Source organism: Halichoerus grypus, chromosome 8 (assembly GCF_964656455.1).
Source record: "Halichoerus grypus chromosome 8, mHalGry1.hap1.1, whole genome shotgun sequence".
NCBI lineage: Eukaryota > Metazoa > Chordata > Mammalia > Carnivora > Phocidae > Halichoerus > Halichoerus grypus.
In genome coordinates this window covers 113,145,609-113,173,130 of record NC_135719.1, presented here as the reverse complement: position 1 = coordinate 113,173,130, position 27,522 = coordinate 113,145,609, and the positions used below count along the sequence as shown (strand labels likewise).

The following is a 27,522-nucleotide window of genomic DNA, read 5'->3' as shown; positions in this document are numbered from 1 at the left end:
TGAAAAAATGTTCATCATCATTAGCCATCAGGGAAATTCAAATCAAAACCACATTGAGATACCACCTCACACCAGTTAGAATGGAAAAAATGGACAAGGAAAGAAACAACAAATGTTGGAGAGGTTGTGGAGAAAGGGGAACCCTCTTACACTGTTGGTGGGAATGCAAGTTGGTATAGCCACTTTGGAAAACAGTGTGGAGGTGCCTCAAAAAAATTAAAAATAGAGCTACCCTATGACCCAGCAATTGCACTACTGGGTATTTACCCCAAAGACACAGATGTAGCGAAAAGAAGGGCCATATGCACCCCGATGTTCATAGCAGCAATGTCCGCAATAGCCAAACTGGGGAAAGAGCCGAGATGCCCTTCAACAGATGAATGGATAAAGAAGATGTGGTCCATACATACAATGGAATATTACTCAGCCATCAGAAAAGATGAATACCCAACTTTTACATCAACATGGATGGGACTGGAGGAGATTATGCTAAGTGAAATAAGTCAAGCAGAGAAAGTCAATTATCATATGGTTTCACTTATTTGTGGAACATAAGGAATAGCATGGAGGATATTAGGAGAAGGAAGGGAAAAATGAAGGGGGGGAAATCGGAGGGAGAGATGAACCATGAGAGACTCTGGACTCTGAGAAACAAACAGGGTTTTAGAGGGGAGGGGGGTGGGGGGATGGATTAGCCCGGTGATGGGTATTAAGGAGGGCACGTACTGCATGGAGCACTGGGTGTTATACGAAAACAATGGATCGTGGATCACCACATCAAAAACTAATGATGTATGGTGACTAACATAACCTAATAAAATAAAATAAAATAAATTAAAAAAAGATTCTCTCCCTCTCCCTCTGCTCCTCCCCAATGCTTGTATGCACACACACACTCTCTCTCAGAAAAAAAAAAAAAAAATACCAAGCCCTGTGTCCAGTAGACCAAAAACATATTTCTGAAGGAGGAAACAGGATTGGATTGAAGAGGGAAATTGTGGCCCATGACTTGCATAGAATACTCTTGCAGAAGGTATAGGTGTGAGGATAATAAATAAGGTAATTGATTGGGTTACTTCAGTGGAAGTTAGTTAGTTAATATCAGTTCATCTCATATCCCCTCTGCCTTTGGGCAGTCATCAGCAATGGGATGACTGTCTCCAGGCGGAAGCAGTAAGTATGGGATCTTGGGTTAGAGAGATAGATGGTACTCCAGGGGGTTCATGATGCTCATGAAAAACAAGGAACATACCACTCAGAAAGCTAGTTTATGGTGTGGCACATCTCCATCTTCCCCCATTCTTCCTAAAAGTAGTCCATAGGGAAATTCTCAATGAAAAATATGATTGTCTTTCATTAATTCATAATTAATACATACTGACAGAGATGTAGTGGTAACCAAAGTAATTAGTGAAACATTAATTCTGAATATGTATTAATTACAAAAATTTTAAAATCTAGTACTAAAATTTCAGATGAGATCAATATGGGTTGAAGGTGGGAAGATAAATGAGGGAAAAAAAGTTTACCCAAGTTCTTTTTTTTTGTTTGGGGATGGAGGTAGAGGAAGAAATGAATACTGATTTACTTATATATTGTTGGAAAAATGTGAATTCATGCATGTATATTAAGCATGTAAGGGTAACCAACATAAATAAAATGAAGTGTGTAAGTTTTAAAATAGAAGAAAAAAGATGAAACAGAAAACTTAATCAGTCCAACAAAAGGCAGGAATGGAAGGGTGGATAAAATAGCTAGAACACATTATAAGTAGAAAATAAATAAGATGCCATAAATAGTTCCAAACAAATCTGTAATCAGAAATGTGACAGAGGTGCTTCTGTGGAATATATATACAAATATAGCCATATACCTTTTTTCCTCTTCCAAGTTTTAAAATTCCAGTTAGTTAACATACAGTGTAATATTAGTTTCTTTCAGGTGTAGGATTTAGTGATTCATCACTTACATACAACACCCAGTGCTCATCACAATAAGTGCCCTCCTTAATACCTATCACCCATTTAACCCATTCCCCTGTCCACCTTCCCTCCAGCAACCCTCAGTTTGTCCTCTATAGTTTATAAAGAGTCTGTTTTATGGTTTGCCTCTCTCTTTTTTAACCCCCAATGTTCATCTGTTTTGTCTCTTAAATTCCACATATGAGTGAAATCATATGGTATTTGTCTTTCTCTATTTCACTTAGCATAATACTCTCTAGCTCCATCCACGTCATTGCAAATAGCAAGATTTCATTCTTTTTTTTTATAGCTGAGTAATACTCCATTTCTGTGTGTGTGTGTGTGTGTGTATGTGTATGTGTGTATGAATATCTGTCTCCTTTATCCATTCATTAGTCGATGGACATTTGGGCTCTTTGCATTTGGCTATTGTTGATAATGCTGCTGTAAACAGAGAGGTGCATGTATCCCTTCGAATTAGTATTTTTTAAAAATATTTTATTTATTTATTTGACAGAGAGAGCACAAGCAGGGGGGAGTGGCAGGCAGAGGCAGAGGGAGAAGCAGGCTCCCTGCAGAGCAGGGGGAGCCCGATGTGGGACTCGATCCCAGGACCCTGGGATCGTGACCTGAGCCGAAGGCAGTCGCTTAACCAACTGAGCCACCCAGGTGCCCTCGAATTAGTATTTTTGTATTTTTTGAGAAATACCTAGTAGTGCAATTATTGGATTGTAGGGTAGTTCTATTTTTAACTTTTTGAGGAACCTCATACTGTTTTCCAGAGTAGTATAGCCATATACTTTTAAAACAGAAGAGCTGAAACAATTTGACAAATGAAGGGTGAAGGTAGAAGGAAATGGGAAATATATACCAGACAAATGCAAACAAAAAGCAGATGTAACAATGCCATATAAAATAGAGTTTAAGACAAAAAGCATTAATAGGGATAAATATATTTCATATTTTTTAAAAAAGAATAACTCACTAAGTCCTAAGAACCATGATGCACCATATATAAAGTAAAAATTGATAGAATTCCAAGAAAGTATTGAATCCACAGTTTAAAAAGAATAGTTCTCTCAAAAAAAGTACTATCTTGAGTTTAGGGGTTGAGTTTGGCTACATGTGTAACAATACAAAACCAAATGAATGAAATAACAGCATCTTAAACAAGATAAATATTTATTTTTCTCTTACCTGCCCATGAAATTTAAAGTAAGAGACTCAGGTTCACTTATCAGGGCTGATAGCATCATTTCTGCAGTGTCATTTCTCAGGCTCATCTATGCTTTCTTTTCCTGATATTTGCAGTATTCACTAAAATTGGCCATTTACTACAACTAAAAGGATATCTCAACCAGTTCTAAAAAGTTGATCTCTTTATTTACCACTATATAAAAAAACAAGTTCAACAAACAAAGCCCTCCTCTCAAAAAAGTATTTAGCAGAGGAAAAAGAAATTCACACACTTTCAAATTATTTGGGGGTTATAGAAGAAATCAAAATAAAATTTAAAAACTATTTAGAAGAATACTATAAACCAAAACCTGTGGAATGTAGCCAAATTGTTCTTCAGAAATTTGTATTTGAAAACAAGTATATTAGAAAATAAAGATTAAAATTAGCTGAACTCTAAGTATGAAAAGTTCAAAGTATGAAAAAAGCGCAACTCAAAACAGGAAAATAACAATCCAAAGAAAGTGGGAATTAATAAAGAGAAAAGCAGAAATTAATGAAATTAGAAAGTTAGGTTAATCAGTATAGCCAAAAGTTAGTAACTTTTAAATATCAATAAAATAAAATTTCAGCAAGTATATAAAAAAAAGAGAAGCCCCCACCTCTCAAAAGAAAAGAATAATAAGGGGAAAAAATGCATATCATTGTACATAGGGAAGAAATGTTTTCAAGGTCCTAAGAGAATACTATGCAAGACTTTATATCAATAAATTTGAAAATTTAGGTGAGGGCGTTAATTTTCTAGCACAATATAAATTGTTAAATAGACTGAGAAAGACATGAATAGATCAATAAACTGGAAGAAATGGAAATGTAAGTGAAACTGAAATGTAAGCAAATCTCTGTTTTCCTCTTTCCTCCATTACTTGCCTCCCTTCTCCCTCTGTCACACACACACACACACACACACACACACACACACACACACCCCTTTCAAAACACACCAGAACCAGTTTTTCGGGTGAATTCTATCCAACCTTTAAGGACTAAATCAGAGTTTCTAAACTGTGACTCCATTGACATTGTAGACCAGATAATCCTTTTTTATAGGGTTATCTTGTGACCTTCTAGGGGCCAATAGCACCTCCCCCCAAAGAAAAGACAATAGAAAATGTCTCCAGACATTGTCAGATGTTCCTTGGGAGGCAAAATTGCTAGTTGAGGGCAATCTCTTTATTATTATTTATTATTAATGAGCAATTCTAGAATATAGAAGTTGGAAACTAGCCAGCAAATTATGCATGGCTAATTATTAGGTAGCAAGGACAAAGATAGTGAAAGAAAAAATTATACATTAGTCTCAAGAATGAACATACATGTAGAAATCCAAATAAATTATTAGCAAACCTAATTTGGCACTGTAACATTAAAAAAATATGTTATGATTAAACTTGGCTTTCCCAAGAATTACAATGATAGTTAGCATTAGAAAAGTCTATCAAGCATATTGACATTACATCAACAGATTAATAAATAATTTTAAATAAAGATTTAAAATAAAATTTTTTTAAAACAATGTAAGGGAAACTCATACTCTTATATATCAAAATGTTTATCATAAAATTCATTTTAAAATGTACATTTCAGTGGTTTTTAGTGTATTCTAAAGGTAGTGTAACCATCACCACTGTCTTAATAATTCCAGAACATTTTCATCATCCCAGAACATTTTTTTTTTTTTAGGGTGGGAGAGAGAGTGAGCGAGCAGGGGGGCAGGAGGGAGGGGTAAAGGAGAGGGAGAGAAAGTATCTTAAGCAGGCCCCATGCCCAGTGCAGAGCCCAGTGTGGGGCTCAATCTCACAACCCTGAGATGATGAGCTGAAATCAAGAGTCGGCCACTTAACTGACTGAGCCACCCAGGCACTCCATCCCAGAACATTTTAAAACATTATCAAAATGCAATGATTATAACAGTGTGGTGTAAGAAAAGACAAATTGATCAATGGACTACATCAAAATAAAAAAATTCTGTGTGACAAAAGACACCAACAAAGTTAAAGAGAATGACAGAATGGATAGGAGATTGGTATACAGAATGTGTAATATATAAATACTCATACAAATTAATTTTTAGGCAAAAAATAGGCAAAAGATAAAACAGTTTACAGAAAAAGTGTCACAAAACATAAGGTGCTTGAGCTCAGGGGTACAGGGAAATGCATATTGAACCAACGAGATATCTGGTTTCCCCTATCAGATTTGCATACATTACAACATTTGATAATATCTATTAAAGTCAGCAATAGTGGGAATGTAATTTGGTGTAATTACTTTGGAGGACTGGTTCATAGTACTTATTAAAAATAAAAATGCAAATATTCGGCAATTTTAGTTCTTGGCATCTATTGTAAACAACTACTTAACTTGTACAAATACTTTTACCAGGGAGCCCATACAAAATGTATATTGTTTAAAACATACATTGAAATTAACAACACTTATTCTTTAAGGGACAAATGTTCTTTAAGGGGCAAGGTCTTTTCTTATGATCTAAAATCACAATAAGATTACAGAATTAAGACCAATGGCTGTTATAACAAAAATAAATGGGATACATTTTCCTATTAAAATAAAGATATTTTTATGTTGAGTCAAATAAGAAAAATCAGGAACTCTTCAAAATGAGTGACTCACGGAGAATGAATGACTCGAAACAGACAATACAAACATTAGTAAAGCAGTGGCTTAGATATTAATATTAAATAAAATTTAAAGTTAAAAATGAAATATTACCTTTTTCATACATATATAAAAAACAAAATCTCAGGTTTTAATCTTTTAACCTGCTGTTTTGCTTTTTTATGTTCAGTTTAAGAGGTTATAGAGAATAGACACAAATCATTTGAGAAAATGGTAAGATTGACTTGACTAGTAATTAATACGGGATAAAAATTTTTAAGTTTATCTTAAATGTAGAAATACTACCAAGCATAGTTGTTATACTTGTCTAAAATACCAGATTCCTAAGAGTCTTAAACTTTCCCAGTATTTGACTTAATATTTTGTATGTAGTGGTTTCAGTTAATGTTTATAGTTGTTGTTCATATTGCTAATGATGATGAGGAGGAGAATGACAATATTCTTGGAGAACCTTCAGTAGCCATGGCAAGCAAAAAATTTTTGTTATCTGTGTAGCCAGTTCTAATATTTAATTTCTTTTGTTCAGGTACTTAATGACTCTACTCTGAATAACCATTCAAAATGCTCAAATTCTGTGGCTATTAAAAATTCACAAAATATGATGCATTTCAGGTAACTTTTAAAATAGGAAAAATGTTTTAATTTCTGAAATTAATAAATCAGCAAATAACATAAAAATTTATTTATTGTATTTTAGATTGTTAACCCCACAGAGACAATCAAATTGCAGTCAGTGGTTTGAAATAGGAGATACAGGTATTTGCTGTTTATATTTTTCCTAAGAAGTGGGAGTAACAAATTATATCCAGCTTTTATACTATTTAAATACATTATTTGGATTGTTTGCCTCTCTGGTTAACTGACCATCCATGCCTGGTTTTTAAAAACATTTTTCACTAAATATAAAATATTTCATTGTAAAAGATTTGGAAAACAGAGAAAAATACAAAAGAAACAAAGATACCATCACCCAGATATAACTGACACCATCCATACTGGTATATGTTCTTGTCCTTTTTTCCTATGTATATGTGTGTTCTTTTATTTTTTCCCCCAAATTTGAAACAGTACTATATATAATTTTGTAACCTTTTCTTTCCACTTGATATACTGTTAGAGTATTTTTCTATGCCATTAAATAGATTTTATTTTTAATGACTGTATCATATGCCATTGTAAGGATATGCTATAATTCATTTAGCCATTCTCTCAAAATATTGAATTATTTTTATATTGACTTATTTTAATTATTTAGCCATTCTTTTTCAAAACATTAACTATTTTATTGTTTCCAGGTTGGGTTTTTTTCATAATGCTCCTATATTCTTTTACATAAATCTTTTACTATCTTGGATTATTTTCTTTGAATAAAATCATAAAAAGGTCACAGGATATATATATATGTAATATATATATAAATATATGTATGTATATATGAGTTTATTATGCTAGAGTCAACTAGCTGTTGGAAAATTTTAAGGGTATCACACCCTTTAAAAAAACTCATTCTATCTCTTTATGTATATATATGTATGTATATATGTACATGTAAATACATAATATATATAACATAATGTGTAACATAAGACATCTCATATGTACATATACATATATACATATACTGGTAATCCAATAATGAATAACAGTTATTCCACTTATATATATATATATATTAGGCTATATAAAAGTATTCACTTCTTCTTGTCTGTATCATGTGGATTACAAACTTTTATTTTGAAGTTTTAAAAATGGCTCATTCTATTGCATCAGTAATAAAAAGTCTCCCAACAAACAAAATCCAGGGCCAGAAGTCTTCACAGGTAAATTTTACCAAACATTTAAAGAAGAGTCAATACCTATTCTTCTCAAACTATTCCAAAAAATAGAAAAGGAAGGAAAACTTCCAAATTCATTTTATGAGGCAAGCATTACCCTGATACCAAAACCAGATAAAGACTCCACTAAAAAAGAAAACTACAGGCCAATATCCCTGATGAACATGGATGCAAAATACTAGCAAACCAAATCCAACAGTACATTAAAAGAACCGTTCACCACTATCAAGTGGGATTTATTCCTGGGTTGCAAAGGTGGTTCAGTATTCACAAATCAATCAACATGATACATCACATTAATAAAAGGATAAGAACCATACGATCCTTTTAATAGATGCAGAAAAAGCATTTGAAAAAGTACATCCATTCATGATAAAAACCCTCAATAAAGTAGGTTTAGAGGGAACATACCTCAACACAATAAAGTCCATACACAAAAAAACCCACAACTGAAATCATCCTCATTGGGGAAAAACTGAGACCTTTTCCTCTATGGTCAGGAACAAGATAGGGATGTCCACTCTCACCACTTTTATCCAACATAATACTGCAAATCCTAGCCACAGCAATCAGACAACAAAAAGAAATAAAAGGCAGCCAGATCAGTGGGGAAGAAGTAAAACTTTCACTATTTGTAGATGACATGATACTATATATAGAAAACCTGAAAGACTCTACCAAAAAACTGCTAGAACAGATAACATGAATTCAATAAAGTTGCAGTATACAAATTCAACATACAGAAATCTGTTTCATTTCTATATGCCAATAATGAAGCAGCTGAAAGAGAAATTAAGGAATAAATCCCATTTACAATTGCACCAAAAACCGTAAGATACCCAGGAATAAACCTAACCAAAGAGATGAAAGACCCATACTCTGAAAACTACAAAACACTGATAAAAGAAATGAAGATGAAATGGAGAAACATTCCATGCTCATGGATTGGAAGAACAAATACTGTTAAAATTATCTATATTACCTAAAGTAATCTACACGTATGATGCAATCCCTATCAAAATAACAACAGCATTTTTCACAGAGCTAGAACAAACAATTTGAAAATTTGTATGGAACCACAAAAGACCCTGAATAGCCAAAGCAACCTTGAAAAACAAAGCTGGAGGCATCACAGTTCCAGACTTCAAGTTATATTACAAAGCTGCAGTGATCAAACGGTATGATACTGGCATAAAAACAGACACATAGGGGTGCCTGGGTGGCTCAGTTGGTTAAGCGGCTGCCTTTGGCTTGGGTCATGATCCTGGAGTCCCGGGATCGAGCCCCGAGTCAGGCTCCCTGCTCAGCGGAGAGCCTGCTTCTCCCTCTGCTTATCGCTCGCTCGCTCTCTCGCTCTCAAATAAATAAAAAAATCTTAAAAAAAAAAAAAAGACACATAGATCAATGGAACAGCACAGAAAACCCAGAAATGGACCCACAACTCTATGGTCAACTAATCTTTGACAAAGCAAGAAAGACTATCCAATGGAAAGAAGACGGTCTCTTCAAGAAATGATGTTGGGAGAACAGCCACATGCAAAAGAATGAACTGGACTATTTTCTTACACCATACATAAAAATAAATTCAAATAGATGAAAGACCTAAATGTAAGACAGGAAACCATTAAAATCCTAGAGGAAAACACAGGCAGTAACCTCTTTGACATTGGCCGTAGCAACTTCTTACTAGATACATCTCCTGAGGCAAAGGAAACAAAAGCAAAAATGAACTATTGAGATTTCATCAAAATAAAAAGCTTCTGCACAGTCAACAAAACTGAAAGGCAACCTACGGAATGGGAGAAGATATTTGCAAATGACATTATCTGATAAAGGGTTAGTATCCAAAATATGTAAAGAACTTATAAAACTCAACACCCCCAAAACAAATAATCCAATTAAAAAATAGGAAGAAGACACGAATAGACATTTTTCCAAAGAAGACATACAGACACATGAAAAGATGCTCAGCATCACTCATCATCAGGGAAATACAAATCAAAGTACAATGAGATATCATTTCACACCTGTCAGAATGGCTAAAATTAACAACACAGGGAACAACAGGTTTTGGTGAGGATGTAGAGAAAGGGGAACCTTTCTGTGATTTGTTCCACCTGTTTATAATCCTCTATATATACTAAGCTGACTGAGTGTGAGACAAGGGAAGAATGGCTGATCTCTAGGAACAATGCACCCCTAATACAGATATGTGGGGAAATGCATATATCTGGCACAGTCTAGCTGCTGTTCAGCATATATGTTAAGGCTTCATATCCAAAAAGGCATGTAATTATCTTAGAAGAAAAAAAGGACTCTCTTCAACAATCTCCAAGCCTGTCTTTTGAGGAAGTTAATATGTGGTGAAAATAATAGTTGTGACTTAACTGCAAAAGGCTAAACTATAAAGCTTTCAGATGATCAAATAGAAAAACATCTATTCAAGGTAGGAAAGAATTTCTTAAATAAGAATTAAAAAGCCCAATCAGAAAGGTTGATAAATTTGGCTATATTAAACTTAAGAATTTCTGTTCATCAGAAGACATTATAAAAAGAATGGAAGGGGCACCTGGGTGACTCATTCTGTTAAGCATCTGCCCTCAGCTCAGGTCATGATCTCAGGGTCCTGGGATCAAGTCCTGAGTTAGGCTCCCTGCTTAGCAGGGAGTCTGCTTCTCCCTCTTCCTTCGCCTGCCACTCTGCCTACTTATGCGCTCTCTTTCTCTCTCTCTCTCTCAAATAAATAAAAACCTTAAAAAAAAAAAGAATGGAAGACAAGAGGATATATTTTTAACACAGAAAACTGTCAAAGGACTGGTTTCCAAAATTGTACAAAGAACTTCTACAAACCAAGAATAATAAGACAGACAACCCAATTAGAAATATGTGCAAAATATGCAAATAGGCACTTCAAATAGAGAAACTCATGTGGTAAATAAACATTTGAAAAGATGCTCAGCAAATTAGGAAACTGAAAAATAAAGCCACAGTGAACTATTACACATCCAACAGATAAGCAAATTCAGAAAGTCTGACAATACTAAGTATTAATGAGAATATAGGATGATAAGAACTCTCACAACTATTGGGGGAAACTCATTTATAAATGACTATATATTGAGACCATATCTAAATTATAATTAGAGCTAGTAGTTTTGTCTGGTGAAATTGAATGAGTTCCTAAGGTAACTTGGGATGGCTAGGTACCACAACAAAAATTGATAGTTTGGAAACTAAACTTTGGAAAATAGTTTAAAATTTGGTAAAATGAAAGATATACATACTCTATACCTCATAATTCCACTCCTAGGTATATACCTGGCGAAATACAAGTACATACGTACAAGTATATATGTAAAGGCATGTTCATATCATTACTGTTTGTAATAGTCCCCAAGTAGAAACACCCCAAATGCCCATTTGCTAGTAGAATAGATAGGTATATTATGTTGTGTTTGTACAATGGAATACTTTACATCCATACAAGTAAGCAAATTATATCTATATGAAACAATACAGATGAATTTCACAAGCATATGCTGAACAAAAAAAGCAAGACAAAGAACACCTATATTACCATTTTATCATACAACGTTTTAAAACAGGTAAAATAAACTGTATTACTTAGGTGATAAAACTATAGAAAGCAAATCAAGGAAATAATCCTTACAGAAGTCAGGAAAGTGATTACCTCTGAAGGGGATGATATGAGGAATATGGGGCCTTTTGGAGTATGTATGATGTTCTGTTTCTTTACCTGGGTGATGGTTACATGGGTATTCTCTATAATTTTCTTTGTTAAACTGTTCATATGGGTTTTATTCTCTTATCTGTATGGATTGGGTTAAACTGTATGAAATTGCTATTTTTGTAGGTCAAAAACAATTAAATATTGGTAATTTCTTATTGTTTGTATGTTTTATTTACAATTAAATTGCCAAAAGAAAAAACAGTTTGTTCTCCTATAACAAACAGATGCTGAGTGTGAAGATAAAGGTACAGTAAGACAATTGAGAGAATCAAAATGTACTTCACAAGTAAGTCAAATGTTTGATTTCTAATTTCTAAGCAAAATATTCCAATTTAAAATATTGTTTCCACTTTAATTTCAGATTAAGTTTAATGAAGATTATATATGTGAGGTCTAGGTGTTTTAGGTTAGTAATCAAGTTCCTGTGGTGTTAAAGCTTCTATTCCTTAGAAGAGTTTTAGATTAAAAAATGAAGCCACAAAAAGTTTACAGGAAAATATACAAAAAGAGTTGTCATTAATAATTGACTATATATATTGATGCCACAACTAAATCACAACTGAAGAAAACAATTTTGTTTGGTAAAATTGAATGATTTTCTAAGGCAGTTCAAGACCAGTGGTTGCCACAAAAATATTTTCAAAATATATTTTAATAGTGGAAAATTTTAATGATAGATGTAGACAATGTTTATTGGCTTTACTAAGGTAGCTACTAAGGGTTAAAACAAGACAAATGACATAGTAGAATTCTGCTCAAGAAAAACAGGTAAAAAGAACATTCTGAATTTTTTTGGTGGAGAGACCCAAATTATTTTTGAAATAGGATTTAGTATAGCAAACATATTTGAGAAATCATATTCTTACCCTACAAAATGATATAAAGGAAAATTAGTATTCATGCTCTCAACCTTTGCAGAGAAAGTAGTGTAATGAATTTTTAAGGACAAAAATGTACAAAGAACACAGCCAATGAGAATAAGGTTTCTTAGAATTAAATCACTTTTTCCTTCCTGTGTCATATATAATTCCTGAGCCAGCACATGATGTGGAAATTTAAAAAAAATCATTCCTAACCATTTTTCTTCATCAATTTGAGTATGTTCTGGTTATCCTTTCCTTTTTCAGGTAGAGGTAAGGGAGGTAGAGCTGGGAAGAAAAGAAAAATTAGAAAATTAAAAATAATTATTTTTCCATATTTTGCACAATTATATTTTGGTATCACTTTCATCAGTTATTCTTATTTTACTTATTTTGTCTATGAAATGATAACATCATAGATTAATATGGTGTTCTTCCTCACACATTTTTACATATGTGAATTTGTTAATGTAATAACCTTTTTAAAAAATAACATTCATTTTTATAGTTTTCTATTATTTTGAATTTGCAGGTTATATGTGCAGAACATTTTGGGAAACCAATAGAAAATAATAGTGATGAAGTAGAAGAAAAGGCTGAGAATTTTCTACAAACTCCTGAAATTCCTTTATTTTTAAGAACCCCTGAAGCTGTGAAAACACCTGAACCTTTGGAGAAATTATTGTTTCCTAAAACCCCTTCTTTTGAAATGTAGGATTTTAATTAATAATTATCATTAAAGAAATCTATATATATTGAGCCAATATTTTATAAATAATTAATAGGAATAGTAAAATGTCTAGTTCCTGTAACTTTAAAAAGGTTTTATTATGGAATATTTCAAATACACAAAGGAGAGAGACTAGTGTAATGAACCTCCCATGTACCTAGTATCCTGTTTAAACAATTATTAACATTCTACCATTCTTGTTTCATAGAACCTCTTCCCCATTTTTCCTACAGCATTCAGCTGAAGATGGTATAGATTCTGAGTACTTATCCAGTGTAATAGTACATACATTTAAGATTTTCCAAAGGATAAAAAATGTATGGAAAAATATTAAATGTCAAGCTAAAAAGCTACTATCATGTATGGTAGATTGTGGGCATCATTGAATAATGTTCCAGCTGTCATTTTTCCTTATGTTGTAGTGTCTAAAGCAAGAATTGCCATCTGTTAAGTAACCTTGGTAGGCAGAAATATCTCTTAACATGATTATTTAACTTTGGAAACCACAGATTCGTAGTTTACAGCCAAGAGAATAGGCTGCATTTAACCTTTTTGTTTAGTTTAATCCCTTTTTAAACTACAAACTTTAAGATTCTTTTAAAACATATGTCAAACAGATTCCACTTCAAATTTCTCTCACCCATGTTCTACTTCTGTATTTTAAATTGATAGTAAGAGTTTTATATATTAAAGTCACGCTGTTGACTCACACACAGTATATTCAAAGTGGAACTCATCATCAAATATGAGAACTGTAAAAGGATATGGCAGCCATATGCTAAAACCTCGTTTATGGATGAGAAAATTGATCTGTAAAGTTAAGTGACTCATTGATGGTCAATGGAGACAGTTATGGAAGTATTTTCAGATTTCTGTCTTATTTGACAATAGCATTAACTGTGTCTAAACACTTTATAAATATTGCTCATTTAATAGTCACAACTTTATGAGATGTAAATACATTATTATGCTTATTTTATAGAAGAGGAAACAGAATCCCAGGTGATAAAACTTGTCAGTGATAGAGTTGAGATTCAAATGCAGGCAGCTTGGGAGACAATATGGCAGATGGCGAGGAGCCGGAGAAGAAAAGAAGGAGAATAGAGGAGCTGCTGGCTGAGAAAATGGCTGTTGATGTTGGGTGTGGGAACACTGGAGACTGAGAAGTTCGCTGGAACCATGTAAAGAAGTTCCTCGAGCGATCTGGACCCTTCACACACCCTGATTTCGAACTGAGCACTGAATCTCTCCAGTTTTTGTTAGATACATGTAAAGTTCTGGTCATTGGAGCTGGCAGCTTAGGATGTGAGTTCCTAAAAAATCTGGCATTGTCTGGTTTTAGATTTATGTTATAGACATGGACACTATAGATGTTTCCAATCTAAATAGGCAGTTTTTATATAGGCCTAAAGATGTTGGAAGACCTAAGGCTGAAGTTGCTGCAGAATTTCTAAATGACAGAGTTCCTAACTGCAATGTAGTTCCACATTTCAACAAGATTTCAGGATTTTAATGACACTTTCTATCGACAATTTCATATAATTGTATGTGGACTGGACTCTATCGTAGCCAGAAGATGGATAAATGGCATGCTGATATCTCTTCTAAATTATGAAGATGGTGTATTAGATCCAAGCTCCATTGTTCCTTTGATAGATGGGGGGACAGAAGGTTTTAAAGAAAATGCCCAAGTGATTCTGCCTGGAATGACTGCTTGTATTGAATGCACACTAAAACTATCCTCCACAGATTAATTTTCCCGTGTGCACCATTGCGTCTATGCCCAGGCTACCAGAACACTGTACTGAGTATGTAAGGATACTGCAGTGGCCTAAGGAGCAGCTTTTGGAGAAGGAGTCCATTAGATGTAAATGATCCTGATCATATTCAGTGGATTTTCCAAAAGTCCGTGGAGAGAGCATCACAATATAATACTAGGGGTGTTACCTATAGACTCACTCAAGGTGTAGTAAAACGAATCATTCCTGCAGTAGCTTCTACAAATGCAGTTATTGCAGCTGTATGTGTCACTGAGGTTTTTAAAATAGCCACAAGTACATATATTCCTCTTATACTTGGTATTCAGTGATGTAGATGGACTATAAACGTACACATTTGAAGCAGAGAGAAAGGAAAACTGCCCAGCTTGTAGCCCGCTTCCTCAAAATATTCAGTTTTCTCCATCCACTAAACTGCAGGAGGTTTTGGATTATTTAACCAAGTGCTTCTCTGCAGATGAAATCTCCAGCCATCACAGCCACATTAGAGGGAAAAAAATAGAACACTTTACTTACAGTCAGTAACCTCTATTGAAGAACGAACAAGGCCAAATCTCTCCAAGACATTGAAAGAATTGGGACTCGTTGATGAGCAAGAACTGGCAGTTGCTGATGTCACCACAACACAGACTGTACTATTCAAACTTCATTTTACTTCTTAAGGAAAATAAATCTGCACATAATAGAAAACTCATGAAAATATATTACGTGGATGCTAAGAAATTTAATGTCATTTTTAGCATTAGTTTTTGCTGGAATTTGACTTTTTTATATAATGAACCACTCTTTTTTAAATTTATAACTTACCCTTGAAGACAGAATTTTGGGGTTGGTACCTGTAAGCATTTTCATTAATAATATGGGAAATGATGCCTGGAAAGAGAGATAAAGAGCAAATGTATTCTTTCAGAGGAGGAGGCAAGCACTCTCTTTTGTCTGAATTTTGCTCCTATGGTCAAAGAATGCATTCCTCAGTTTTCATTTGAGCACCCACATATAGAAAAGATGTCCCTTTAAAGAAAAAAAGAAAATTAAGTTTTAAATAACATTGAATATTACACCCTAACATCTAGAGCATGTTGAACATAGCCTATTTCTTGGTTGATTTAATATTCATTTAATTGTAGTTATCCAAATGGATATTAATTATTGCAAAGGTTTCCTTGTCCATACTAATTTTAAATGGTGTAGTAGCTGAATACTTGTGCATGGAAATGGGAACTATTTTCATGTTTCCTTGTAGTGCCATAGAGGCCAATATGCACAGTATTAAAGCCAAGACATGGATGTTTGAAAGAAAAAAAATACAGGCAGCTCTACCTCCAGAATTCATTTAACCACTGTGCTCTCTAATTATTTTTCCCAAATCATTTTATAGTTTAACTTCCTTATGCAACAATATGTAATGGCTGCCTCCTCATCAAGACTAAAATCTTATACTTGTCTTTCAAGATCTTGGAGACAGTATAGCCTCAAAGTTAAGAGCTGGGACTTTGAATCTGGATAGCTGAATTCAAATCCCAACTCTGGCACTTACATTTCTTGGAGAAAGTCATTTAACCTTTCTATGCTTCAAAATTTTCTTCTGTAAAATGGAGGTGGTAATAATAGTACCTATTTCATAGGTTTATTGTGAGGAATAAGTAAGTTAATGCCAGTGGAAATACCTAGAATAGAGCCGGACAGAATATTCTCAGTTGGAATTCATTATTATTCCATAATTGATTGTTCTACTTTAACATTATTTTCCACCTCAAACCATCTTTTTCTTAAGAGGTTTTTCACTTCAATAACTATTCTCTCCCTTTCCCTACTGTGCTAATTCTTACTTCTGTGCTATTGTTTAGCAGTCTGCAATATTTAGTAATATATTTTTAACATTTTTTTATTTTTTTATTTTTAACATTTTTATTATTATTTCTTTGTAACAGAAATAGAAATATAATGCCTGAAGCTCAAACACAAAAGGAATCCCCTGGATTTTCTTTTCTTACAAATTATACTTCTAGATCTCCTGGATTGAATTTATTTGATTCTACTATATTTGATTCAGAAATCTCATCAGATCAGGTAATATGAGAAGCTAAAGTTTTATTTCTAAAAAACTGTACACTGGAACCTCAAGTAATTTTTTTAAGAGAGAACACACATGCACTCATGCATGCAAGCAGGGGTGGGGAGGGACAGAGGGAGAAAGAATTTTTTTTTTAAGATGTATTTATTTGAGAGAGAGTGAGCAAGTGAGCGAGCAGGGGAAGGAGCAGAGGGAGAGAGAGAATCTGAAGTAGACTCACCACTGAGTGCAGAGCTCGACTTGGGGCTCCATCTCAACACCCTGAGATCATGACCAGAGTGAAAATGAAGAGTTGGAAGCTTAACCAGTTGAGCGGCCCAGGTGCCCCTCAAGTAATTTTAATTCTTTAGTATCAAACTGTCTTGGAGCAGAGTACAAAGCAGAGGCAATTTTTTAAAAAGATTCTGAGTATTGATAATGTAGCACAGTTCCCCCATTATGTTTTTGTTTTCAATTTCAGGTGCCCTCAGTTGATAACTGTTTATAAAAAAAAGAATCTCAGGTTAGGGATGATTTAAATTGCAGTTAAAGGCAGTTCAAAATTGATTTGGCTTCATAGTTCATGTGCCTAACTTCTAAACAAACTTTTCATTTCTCAGTGTGAAAATTCTCCAGGTTATTAGTTGGTCTTTTTATTTACATATGTGTATGTAGCAACATTATCGGTTAATTTTAAAAGACCTAGTTTTCTCCAAATAGTGATTTCTGCTATTCAGTGATAGAACAGTAAGGTGCTTATTTCTGTTATTTGGCAATTGAAACTGAAAATTAAGATATGCTTTATTTGATCAGTAGAGACAGCACAGTGTAGCAGTTAAGACCAGACTCTGATGCCACACTGGTTGAGTGTGTACTGGAGGTAGCATTTTGAGTACATAGCTCCCTGTTTCTCATCTGTAAAATGGAAACAAGAATTTTTGCCATTGTGGGGCGCCTGGGTGGCTCGGTCAGTTGAGCATCTGCCTTCAGCTCAGGTCATGAGCTGGGATGGAGTCCCGCATGGGGCTCCTTGCTAGGCGAGGAGCCTGCTTCTCCCTCTGCCTACCGCTTCCCCTGCTGTGCGCTCTCTTTCTCTCTGACAAATAGATAAAATATTTATTTTATTTATTTTTTTTAAAAAGATTTTATTTATTTATTTGACAGAGAGAGACACAGCGAGAGAGGGATCACAAGCAGGGGGAGAGGGAGAGGGAGAAGCAGGCCTCCCACTGAGCAGAGAGCCCAATGTGGGGCTCGATCCCTGGACCCTGGGATCATGACCTGAGCCGAAGGCAGATGCTTAATGACTGAGCCACCCAGGCACCCCTAGATAAAATCTTTAAAACAAAAAAGAGTTTTTGCCATTGGTTTTATGGATATTAAATGAGTTTATATGCATAAAGCCTTAGAAAAATTCTAACCACTTAATACTAAAATATGTTATTATAATAAGTATTATATTGTTGCTCATTTAAATTAGTCACATTTAGCCAGTTTTATGTGGATTAGAATATTTTATTCCTGTACCCCCCATTATATTAAATTGTTGAAATTATAAGTTTATTGATGGATGATATAGTACAATACATTTTATAGTATTTCATGTCTTCAACTTTGTCTCAATTTTTATCTCAATGCTTATTTCAAAAAAATTTCCAGAAGGTGTGTGCTGGGCATAAAAAAGTAGAATAAAATTAGATAATTGTCACTGCAATATTAACATTAATGCAAAATACATGTATGTAACCTTAACAGGAAACATGTACATTTGGATAAAGAAGACCACAAAAACTACTGACAAAAATTATTGAGTATATAGAGAGACTTATGGAATAGCTACATAGGAATAAAATATTGTAAATATGTATTTCTTCCCAAAATAATTTATAAATGTAATTCAATTCTAATCTAATTGGAATTATGGCAAGATGGTTTATCTTTAATTTTTTGTTTTGTTTTGCTTTGTAGTGTTGGGGTGGGGAATGAGATTGACAGATAATTACTAAGTTTCCTGGTCAAGAATAATCAAGAAAATGTTCAAAAATAAGATTGGCAATAAATTAAGATGGAATCCTAAAAAATAAAAATTAACCCAAAATAAAGCAGAGAAGTAATAGAATAACAAAACACAGAGAGAGCAAACATAAAACAAATAGTAAAATGTTAGACCCAAATATGAAAAGTTTTAATAATCACATTAACTATAAATGGACTAAACACTCCATTAAAGGTGGAGATTATAAGAGCAGATCAAAAAAATGACCCTACTATAAGCTATCAACAAGAAACACATTTTATTTATTTTTTCTTTTTTCAAGTTTTTGTTTAAATTCCAGTTAGTTAACATACAGTGTAATATTAGGTTCAGGGTAGAATTTAGTGATTCATCACTTACATACAACACTCAGTGCTCATCACAATAAGTGCCCTCCTTAATAGCCATCAAACTTCCACTGTTTGCAGATGACATGATACACACACACACACAAAAACCACACTGGAATATTACTCAGCCACCAAAAAGAATGAACTCTTGCCATGTGCAATGACATGGATGGAACTAGAGGGTATTATGCTAAGCGAAATATGTCAGTCAGAGAAAGACAAATACCATATGATTTCACTCATATATGGAATTTAAGAAACAAAACAGATGAACATAGGGGAAAGGAAGGAAAAATAAAGTAAGATGAAAACAGAGAGAGAGGCAAACCATAAGAGACTCTTAACAATTGGGAACAAACTGAGGGTTGCTAGAGAGGAGGTGGGTGGGGGGATGGGGTAAATGGGTGATGGGTATTAAGGAGGACACTTGATATAATGAGCACTGGGTGTCATATGCAAGTCATGAAGCAGTAAATTCTACCCCTGAAACTAATACTACACTGTATGTTAACTAACTACAATTTAAATAAAATCTTGAAAGAAAAAAAAAGTAAGTGGATGGAAAAAGATATATCATAAAAACTGTAAGAAGGTCACAATGGTTATACTTATATCATTTTAGGTAATCTTCTAGACAAAGAATATTGCTAGAGATAAAGAAGGACATTTCTTAAGAATAAAAGGGCTGGGGCGACTGGGTGGTTCAGTCGGTTAAGCATGTGCCTTTGGCTCAGGTCATGATCCTGGGGTTTTAGGATCCAGCTCTGCATTGGGCTCCCTGCCTAGTGGGGAGCCTGCTTCTCCCTCTCCCTCTGGCCCCTGCTCACTCTCTCTCTCTCTTTCTCTCGTTCTCTGTAATAAATAAAAGGGCCAGTTCTTAAGAAAGATATAACAATGACAAATGTGTATGTGCCTAATAACAGCTTCAAAATACAGAAACAAATGAAAAGCAGACCATAAGGAATACAGTCAGTGATACTGTAATAGCAATGTAATGGGACAGATTGTAGCTATACATGTGGTGGACATAACATCATGTATAAACTTGTCAATTCACTAAGTTGTACACCCAGAACTAATGTAACATTGTCTGTCAACTATACTAAAAAATACAGAAACAAAAATTGACTGAATTAAAGGGACAAATAGAAAAAAACACAACTTGATTGGAGATTTTTAGCACCCTTCTCTCAGCACTTGATTGAATTAGACAACATAATCAATAAAGATCTATAAAATCTGAACACTACCATCAACCCTCTTGACCTAACTGACATTTATAGAACACCAACCACATCCAGCAACCTCAGCTCCACAGCTTATATAGGCATGTCTTGTCTTACTGCACTTTGCAGATACTGCTTTTTTTTTTTTTTAATAAATTGAAGGTTTGTGGCAACCCTGTGCCAAACAAGTCTACTGGCATCATTTTTCCCAACAGCATTTGCTTACTTTGTATCTCTGTGTCCCATTTTGGTAATTCTCACAATATTTCAAGCTTTTTCATTATTATTATATTTGTTATGGTGGTTTGTGACCAATGATTACAACTCATTGAAAGCTCAGATGAAAGTTTGCATGTTTTTAGCAATAAAATATTTTTAAATTTAAGTATGTGCAATTTTTAAGACATGATGCTATTGCACACTTAATAGTGTAGTGTAAACATAACTTTTATATGCATTGGGAAACCAAAAAATTCATTTGACTTGCTTTATTGTGGTATTCACAGTTTTGTGGTGGTCTGGAACCAAACCTGTAATATTTCTGAGGTATGCCTGTATATTCTTTTCAAGCGCTGATGGTATATTCACCAAGACCATATTCTGGGCCATAAAATGAGTCTTAATAAATTTCAAAGGATTGAGATCATAGCAAATATGTTCTCTGTCCACAATATAATTAAATTAGAAATCAATAAAATAGAAGGAAAATCCTAAATAATTAGGCCATGGATCAAAGAAGAAATCATGGGGCGTCTGGGTGGCTCAGTCGTTAAGCGTCTGCCTTCGGCTCAGGTCATGATCCCAGGGTCCTGGGATTGAGCCCCACATCAGGCTCCCTGTTCAGCAGGGAGTCTGCTTCTCCCTTTCCCACTCCCCCTGCTTGTGTTCCTTCTCTTGCTTTGTCTCTCTCTGTCAAATAAATAAAATCTTTAAAAAAAAAAACACATCACCACATCAAAAACTAATGATGTATTGTATGGTGACTAACATAACATAATAAAATAAAAAAAAAACACAAAAAAACAAAAAAAAAACCAAAGAAGAAATCATGAGAGAAATTAGAAAAGATTTTGAAATGAGTGATTATGAAAATTCAGTGTTTCAAAATTGAGGAATGTTGTCAAAACCAGAATAAAACCATAGCTTTAAATAATTTAATTAATATTTTAAATAATTCAGTTAATAGAAACGAAGAAAGGTCTAAAATCAGTGACCTAAGTTTTCACCTTGAAAATCTAGAAAATGGGGTGCCTGGGTGGCTCAGTCGTTAAGCGTCTGCCTTCGACTCAGGTCATTGTCCCAGGGTCCTGGGATCAAGCCCTGCATTGGGCTCCCCACTCAGCTGAGAGCCTGCTTCTCCCTTTCCCTCTGCCTGCTGCTCCCCCTGCTGTGCTCTCTCTCCCTCTGTGTCAAATAAATAAATAAAATCTTAAAAAAAAAAAATCTAGAAAAAGAAGAACAAAGTAAACCCAAAGTAAATAGAATGAAAAAATAAGGGAGATAAGAGAAATCAATGAAATAGAAAAAAAGCAATAGAGAAAATTGACAAAGCCAAAGTTGGTTCTTTGAAAAAAATTGACAGAATTTATAAACTCATCATTAGACTAACAAAAAGATAAGACAATTTACCTATTTTACAAATAAAATCGTATTTTAGATCCTACAGACAATAATAAGAATATTGTGGAAAAGAAGACTGGTGAGGGGGAACCAAGAGCAATCAAAATGTGATAATGGTACAAGGACTGATAAATTGATCAATATTATGGGCTAGAAAGTCTTGAAACGTTAAATATTCATTAGATCTTAATAAGAGGAAGGATTCTCTGAGCATTAAAACAGTGGAAGAAGAGCCAAAAGAAAATAAAAGGGTTTGGGTTTGGTTCCATAAAAAATTTTTATCTGTTAAAAAAATTTTAAAGGCAAAATGATAATGTGATAGAAAAATATTTGCAATAATATAAGGAATTAATGTCTTTAGTATGTAAAAAGCTTATGTGGATTAATAATAATTACTACCTCAATAGAGACATATACAAAGTTCTTTAGGTGAATAGATAATCACTGAAAAAGAAATTCAAGTGACTTATAAAATCTCTGGGATAAACAGCTTTCCTTATTAATTGTCAAAAAAAATGTAAATCTGTGCATAACAGTATTTACTCAAGTGTAATTTGTATTAGAAAGAAACAGAAGTGACCTCAATGTCCAAAGTGAAAGAATGATTGCAAACCAAGAAACAGATTCTTAACTATATAGAACAGACTGATGGTTACCAGAGGGGAGGGGGTGGGGGAATGGATTAATAAAGGAGTGCACTTGTAATAAGCACTGGGTGTTGTATGTACGTGTTGAATCACTAAATTGTACACCTGAAACTAATATTACACTGTATGTTAACTAACTGGAATTTAAATAAAAACAAAAATAGACACTGTATGGTATGTTCATATGGAAAAATATGAAAATGCCATCAAAAGGATCTTGGTTTTGGAAGAATAGTGACATGGGAAGATGCTCATAATGCAGCATTAAGAGAAAAAAAGGGACAGAAATCTGTTGTCATGATCCCATTTTTTGAAAAAAACCTGTTTTACAGAGAAAACAGACTCTTTTGGCAGCAAAACTTGATCTGAACTGACATGAAGCTGTCATATTTCCTTACTTTTAATAGGCAGGAAAACAATACCAAGAACCTGCTTTGTAAAAGACCTTCAGAATAAAGCAAAAGTTATTTAGAATTTTAGGTTATATGAATATTCCAAAGTAGGGACTATCTTTAGTATACTATATATACCTTTTAATATATTATCTATTGCAAGAATCAAATCAATAAGCTTTGTTTTAATGTAAGCAAATGATAGGTTTTAAAGATACGTCTCTTTTTTAAAGTACAGTAATGTGCTATATAGAATGTTGCCATTTTGTCTACTCTAATTATGCTTATTAGAAGAACTAGGCTTTATATTCAAATATAAATGCCATATATACTGTTTTACTGATTTCTTGAGTAATAATGGAAATTATTTTTCAGTTTAATGAACATTATTCTGCAGGAAATTTAAATCCTCTCTCATCACAACAAGAAATTGGTAAGTGATTTGAAGTTTGCTACATATAAAAACATGCTAACTTCTCACTTTTTATTTAGTTTGCCTCTGATTTTCTCAGGCCCTCAGTTTATTCTTTTAAAATTCTATTACTTCTGCACCACTCACTATTTTTTGTAGCTATTTAGCTTCTTTCACTACTCCACCAAATTCTCCAATAACAACTAGTGACTTAACAATTATTAAACATTATGGGTATTTTGTATTTATTATCATATTCACTATCTCTGTAGCATTCAATATAGTTGATTATTCTCATCTTCTTTCTGAAGTTTTTAGATTTCCTCCTATATCTCTGGTGCTTACTTTTTATTTGATCTTCTTTCTTCTCTTATCCTATGATTAATTGATTCATTCAACATAGAAATATATATGTGTATAAATATAGTATATTTTGTATTTGGTACTGCTTTGGCTCTGGTGATAGAATAGTGGACATTTTTCTTTTTTTCTTCCTTTCCTTTCTTTCAGTACCACATACAAGTGAGATTATACATTATTTGTCTTTCTGTCTGACTTATTTCACTTAGCATAATGTCATTAGTGTTACTATAAATGGCAGGATTTCCTGTTTTTTTATAGCTCAGTAATATTCCATTACATGTGCATATGTATATATATACATATATTTATTTCTTTTTCTTGCCTGATTGCTCTATCTAGGACTTCCAGTACTATGAATAGGAGTGGTAAGAGTGGGCACCCTTGTCTTGTTCCTGATTTTAAAGGAAAACTCTTCTCCTTTCACCATTGAGTATAGCGTTACCTGTGGGCTTGTCATATATGGCTTTATTATGTTGAGATATGTACCTTCTATGCCTAAATTGTTGAATTTTTATCATGAATGGATGTTGAATTTTGTTGAATCCTTTTTCTGCATCTATTGAGAGGATTATATGATTATTTTCTTTTATTCTATTAATGTGATGTATCTAACCTTGTTCTAACATACCTTTTAAGCCTTTTCTCTTAAAAATAATGTATGCTTTTGGCCAGACCAAAGAACTCGCTACATTCCAAATATGCCCACACTTTCTTATCCACTTTTTTCTTCCTGAAATCAACTTCCATTTCTTTCTAACCATCTTCCAAGACCAGGTTCCATAAATCCTTTTATTTCCCTTCAACTTTTCATCCCAAAAAGATCTCTCCTTCACTATTCTACTTTAAAATATTCTTTTGTCTGTTATTTATCAGTATATAAAAAATATTTTCTAATCACAGGTCTTTGGGGACAGGGATTCTGTTTTATTCACCTTTGTATTGTCCACAGCACCTTGCACATTAATCTATTATTTTATTTATAATGAACATAGGAGTTTTATGGAGACTTTATATGAACTTTTTTTCTTCTGAAATTAAATAAAAAACATCAAATTCATTTATTCAAAGGCAGATTCAAGATTTTAGTTCTTTCTGAGCCTATAGCTATATTACATTTATTTTCCTTCGTTTAAGTCTTATGGATGTGTACTGAAGTCAATGGAAAAATAAAGGGATAGAGAAGAACTCAAGTATCTGGTAATCAGTCAGTCCATCTGTCTTTCTAACCATCCCTCCATCCACCCACCCTACTGCTGGTAGGCTCAGCTTTATTTAGGTTGAAATAATTGAGGTGTTTAAAGATACATGAAATTTTAAAGTGCTACAAAATAAATTGTTCTGCTTAATTGAATTGGTTCTTTATGGAAAAAATACAGGTGTTTTAAAAGACTTCAAGTAAGTTTTTAGATTACTGTGTATTTTGAGTTTGTTAATAATTAAAAATTATAATAAAGGTATTAAAAATATTTTAATATTTATAGTCTTACATATATAGTGAATGAAAAATAATATTTTTCCTTAGGGGCAGTTCTTGGAGTCATTAACCAAATAATTCTTTATGTAAAGTTGATTTCAAAAATTCCTCTTGGGGCGCCTGGGTGGCTCAGTTGTTTAAGCATCTGACTCTTGATTTTGGCTCAGGTCATGATCTCAGGGTCGTCAGATGGAGCCCGCATAAGGCTCCATGCTCAGCGTGGAGTCTGCTTGAGATTTTCTCCCTCTCCCTTCCCCTCTGGTCCTCCCCTCAGCTTGCGCTCTCTCTCTCTCTAAAATAAATAAAAATAAAATCTTAAAAAAATTCCTTTTAGAACTATAGAAGCCTTTTCACTGTTCTGTCCATTTCCTTGAACAATGCCACAAACAGTACATTGTAGTAACTCATAAATAATAGTTGAATTAAGTTTGACTTCTGCAATATCTCTTAGACCCAGCATCTTTCCCCATTCGCTTTGCTATGACTATATGATGAAGCTTTCATCATTTCTTTCCTATTATCCCCACTTCTAGACGCTCTACTGTTCCAGGATTTCTACACATTCTTTCCTTAGTAATCCTTATAAAGTAGTTCAAATCCTGTCATATCTCCACTTGAAAACTTAAAAAAATTTTTTTATTATTTTGGTGGGAGGCAGAAGGAAAGGGAGAGTGCGAATCTTAAGCAGGCTCTACACCCAGTGTGGAGTGGGAGGTGGGGCTTGATCTCACAATCCTGAGATCATGACCTGAGCCAAAATCAAAAGTCCATTGCTTAACCGACTGAACCATCCTGGTGCCCCTCCACTTGAAAACTTTTAATGGCTTCCTGTTACATATAAAATAAAGTCCAGATTCTGTAGTTGGACATTCAGCAGTCTTTCTAAGCTCATCTTCATTAATACCCTTTTAATAACTTTTTATTATTTCTCAGTGCTCCTGACAAGCTGAATTGAATTCTGTTATCCTTATACTTCCTATGCATGCCTGTTACTGTGCCTCTGTGCTGTTCTCTCCATTTGAGGTGTTTTACCCCTTTTCCTACCATATATACTAGCTCTTATTATGCTTGAGTTCAAATTACTTGAAAGTAACTTTGAATCTATTTGATTTCTCGTAGTTCTTTGCACATAGGAATACAGTTAAATATCTGCTTAATAAGTGATTCAGTGTTACCCTATTTATTGTTTGCAGTTTATGTAATTTAATAGATTATGTAAATTATGTAACATGAATAGCATGGTATTGTAATGTTTATCTTCCTCAGGAAACTTATTTGGGAAACCAGAAGGAGAAGATGCCTTCACATTTTCTTTTTCTTCAGACTCTTCAACTCATACATTTGGAACTGGAAAAGATTATTTTAGTTTTCCATTTTCATTTGAACAGGATCAAAACTCAACACCTTCTTCTGTAAAAGATTTTTCATCTTCCTCACAAAATACAACACAATTTACTTTTTTTTGAACTGATTACTAATTTCTCAAATTATTTAACTGCTCTGTAATCATCTAGGGCATAAATTTACATTATCACTTAAAAATGAAGACTACTTTCTTTTGTTGATTAAAGCAGTAATGGGTTACCATAGTTACATTATTTGATTATATATTTAAATATTGAGGAAAATTAACCCTATGTCATCAAATTTTGTTTTATTTGAAGCATTTTCTATTGTTTATTTTGGTTTTGATTTCGCAAGCCATATTTAGGCAGAATTAATCTTAATAGAATTTGATGCTTTTTCATTAATCGTTACTATAAATATTAAGCCTGCTTCTCCCCAGAACCTAAGTTTCATTCTGGTAGTATTTTAGGTGTTTTGATAAGAACCTGAAATTTAGGCCATCAGAAGACCTTGTAGCAGTAACTATGCAGAATTAGCTGAGGTGTACTTTGTACTTTAGCTACTAAAAAATGCTTTTAAAACTACTGTTTCATTTATGCTTCACTGTTGCAGTATAAAGAGTGGTGCTTTAATAATAATCTCACAGAATTCATGTTAGTGATAGTGAATAAAATGTGTTATTTTCTTCTAATACAACAAATAATAAAATTATAATTTTGTCAGTTATTCTAATATTTTTAATGGAAAGAAATTACATGTGAAGGGCTAGAGTAATTTCTGAAAATTAGATCGTTGTATGAATGATGATACTG

General features: G+C 33.5%; 1 protein-coding gene and 1 pseudogene across 1 annotated transcript in view; both read left to right on the top strand.

The window, feature by feature from the left end:
• Positions 1 to 26,870, top strand: part of C8H14orf39 (chromosome 8 C14orf39 homolog) — a 65,883-nt gene extending 39,013 nt beyond the window's left edge. The window contains exons 12-18 of the mRNA XM_036097904.2: positions 6,364 to 6,449; positions 6,535 to 6,593; positions 11,648 to 11,709; positions 12,816 to 12,994; positions 16,717 to 16,861; positions 23,490 to 23,547; positions 26,630 to 26,870. Coding sequence (XP_035953797.2) covers positions 6,364 to 6,449; positions 6,535 to 6,593; positions 11,648 to 11,709; positions 12,816 to 12,994; positions 16,717 to 16,861; positions 23,490 to 23,547; positions 26,630 to 26,829 — 789 coding nt within the window. The 3' untranslated portion in view covers positions 26,830 to 26,870. The remainder of the gene's footprint in view (positions 1 to 6,363; positions 6,450 to 6,534; positions 6,594 to 11,647; positions 11,710 to 12,815; positions 12,995 to 16,716; positions 16,862 to 23,489; positions 23,548 to 26,629) is intronic.
• On the top strand, positions 14,071 to 15,653 carry LOC118539398 (NEDD8-activating enzyme E1 catalytic subunit pseudogene; annotated as a pseudogene).
• Positions 26,871 to 27,522: the final 652 nt, after the last annotated feature.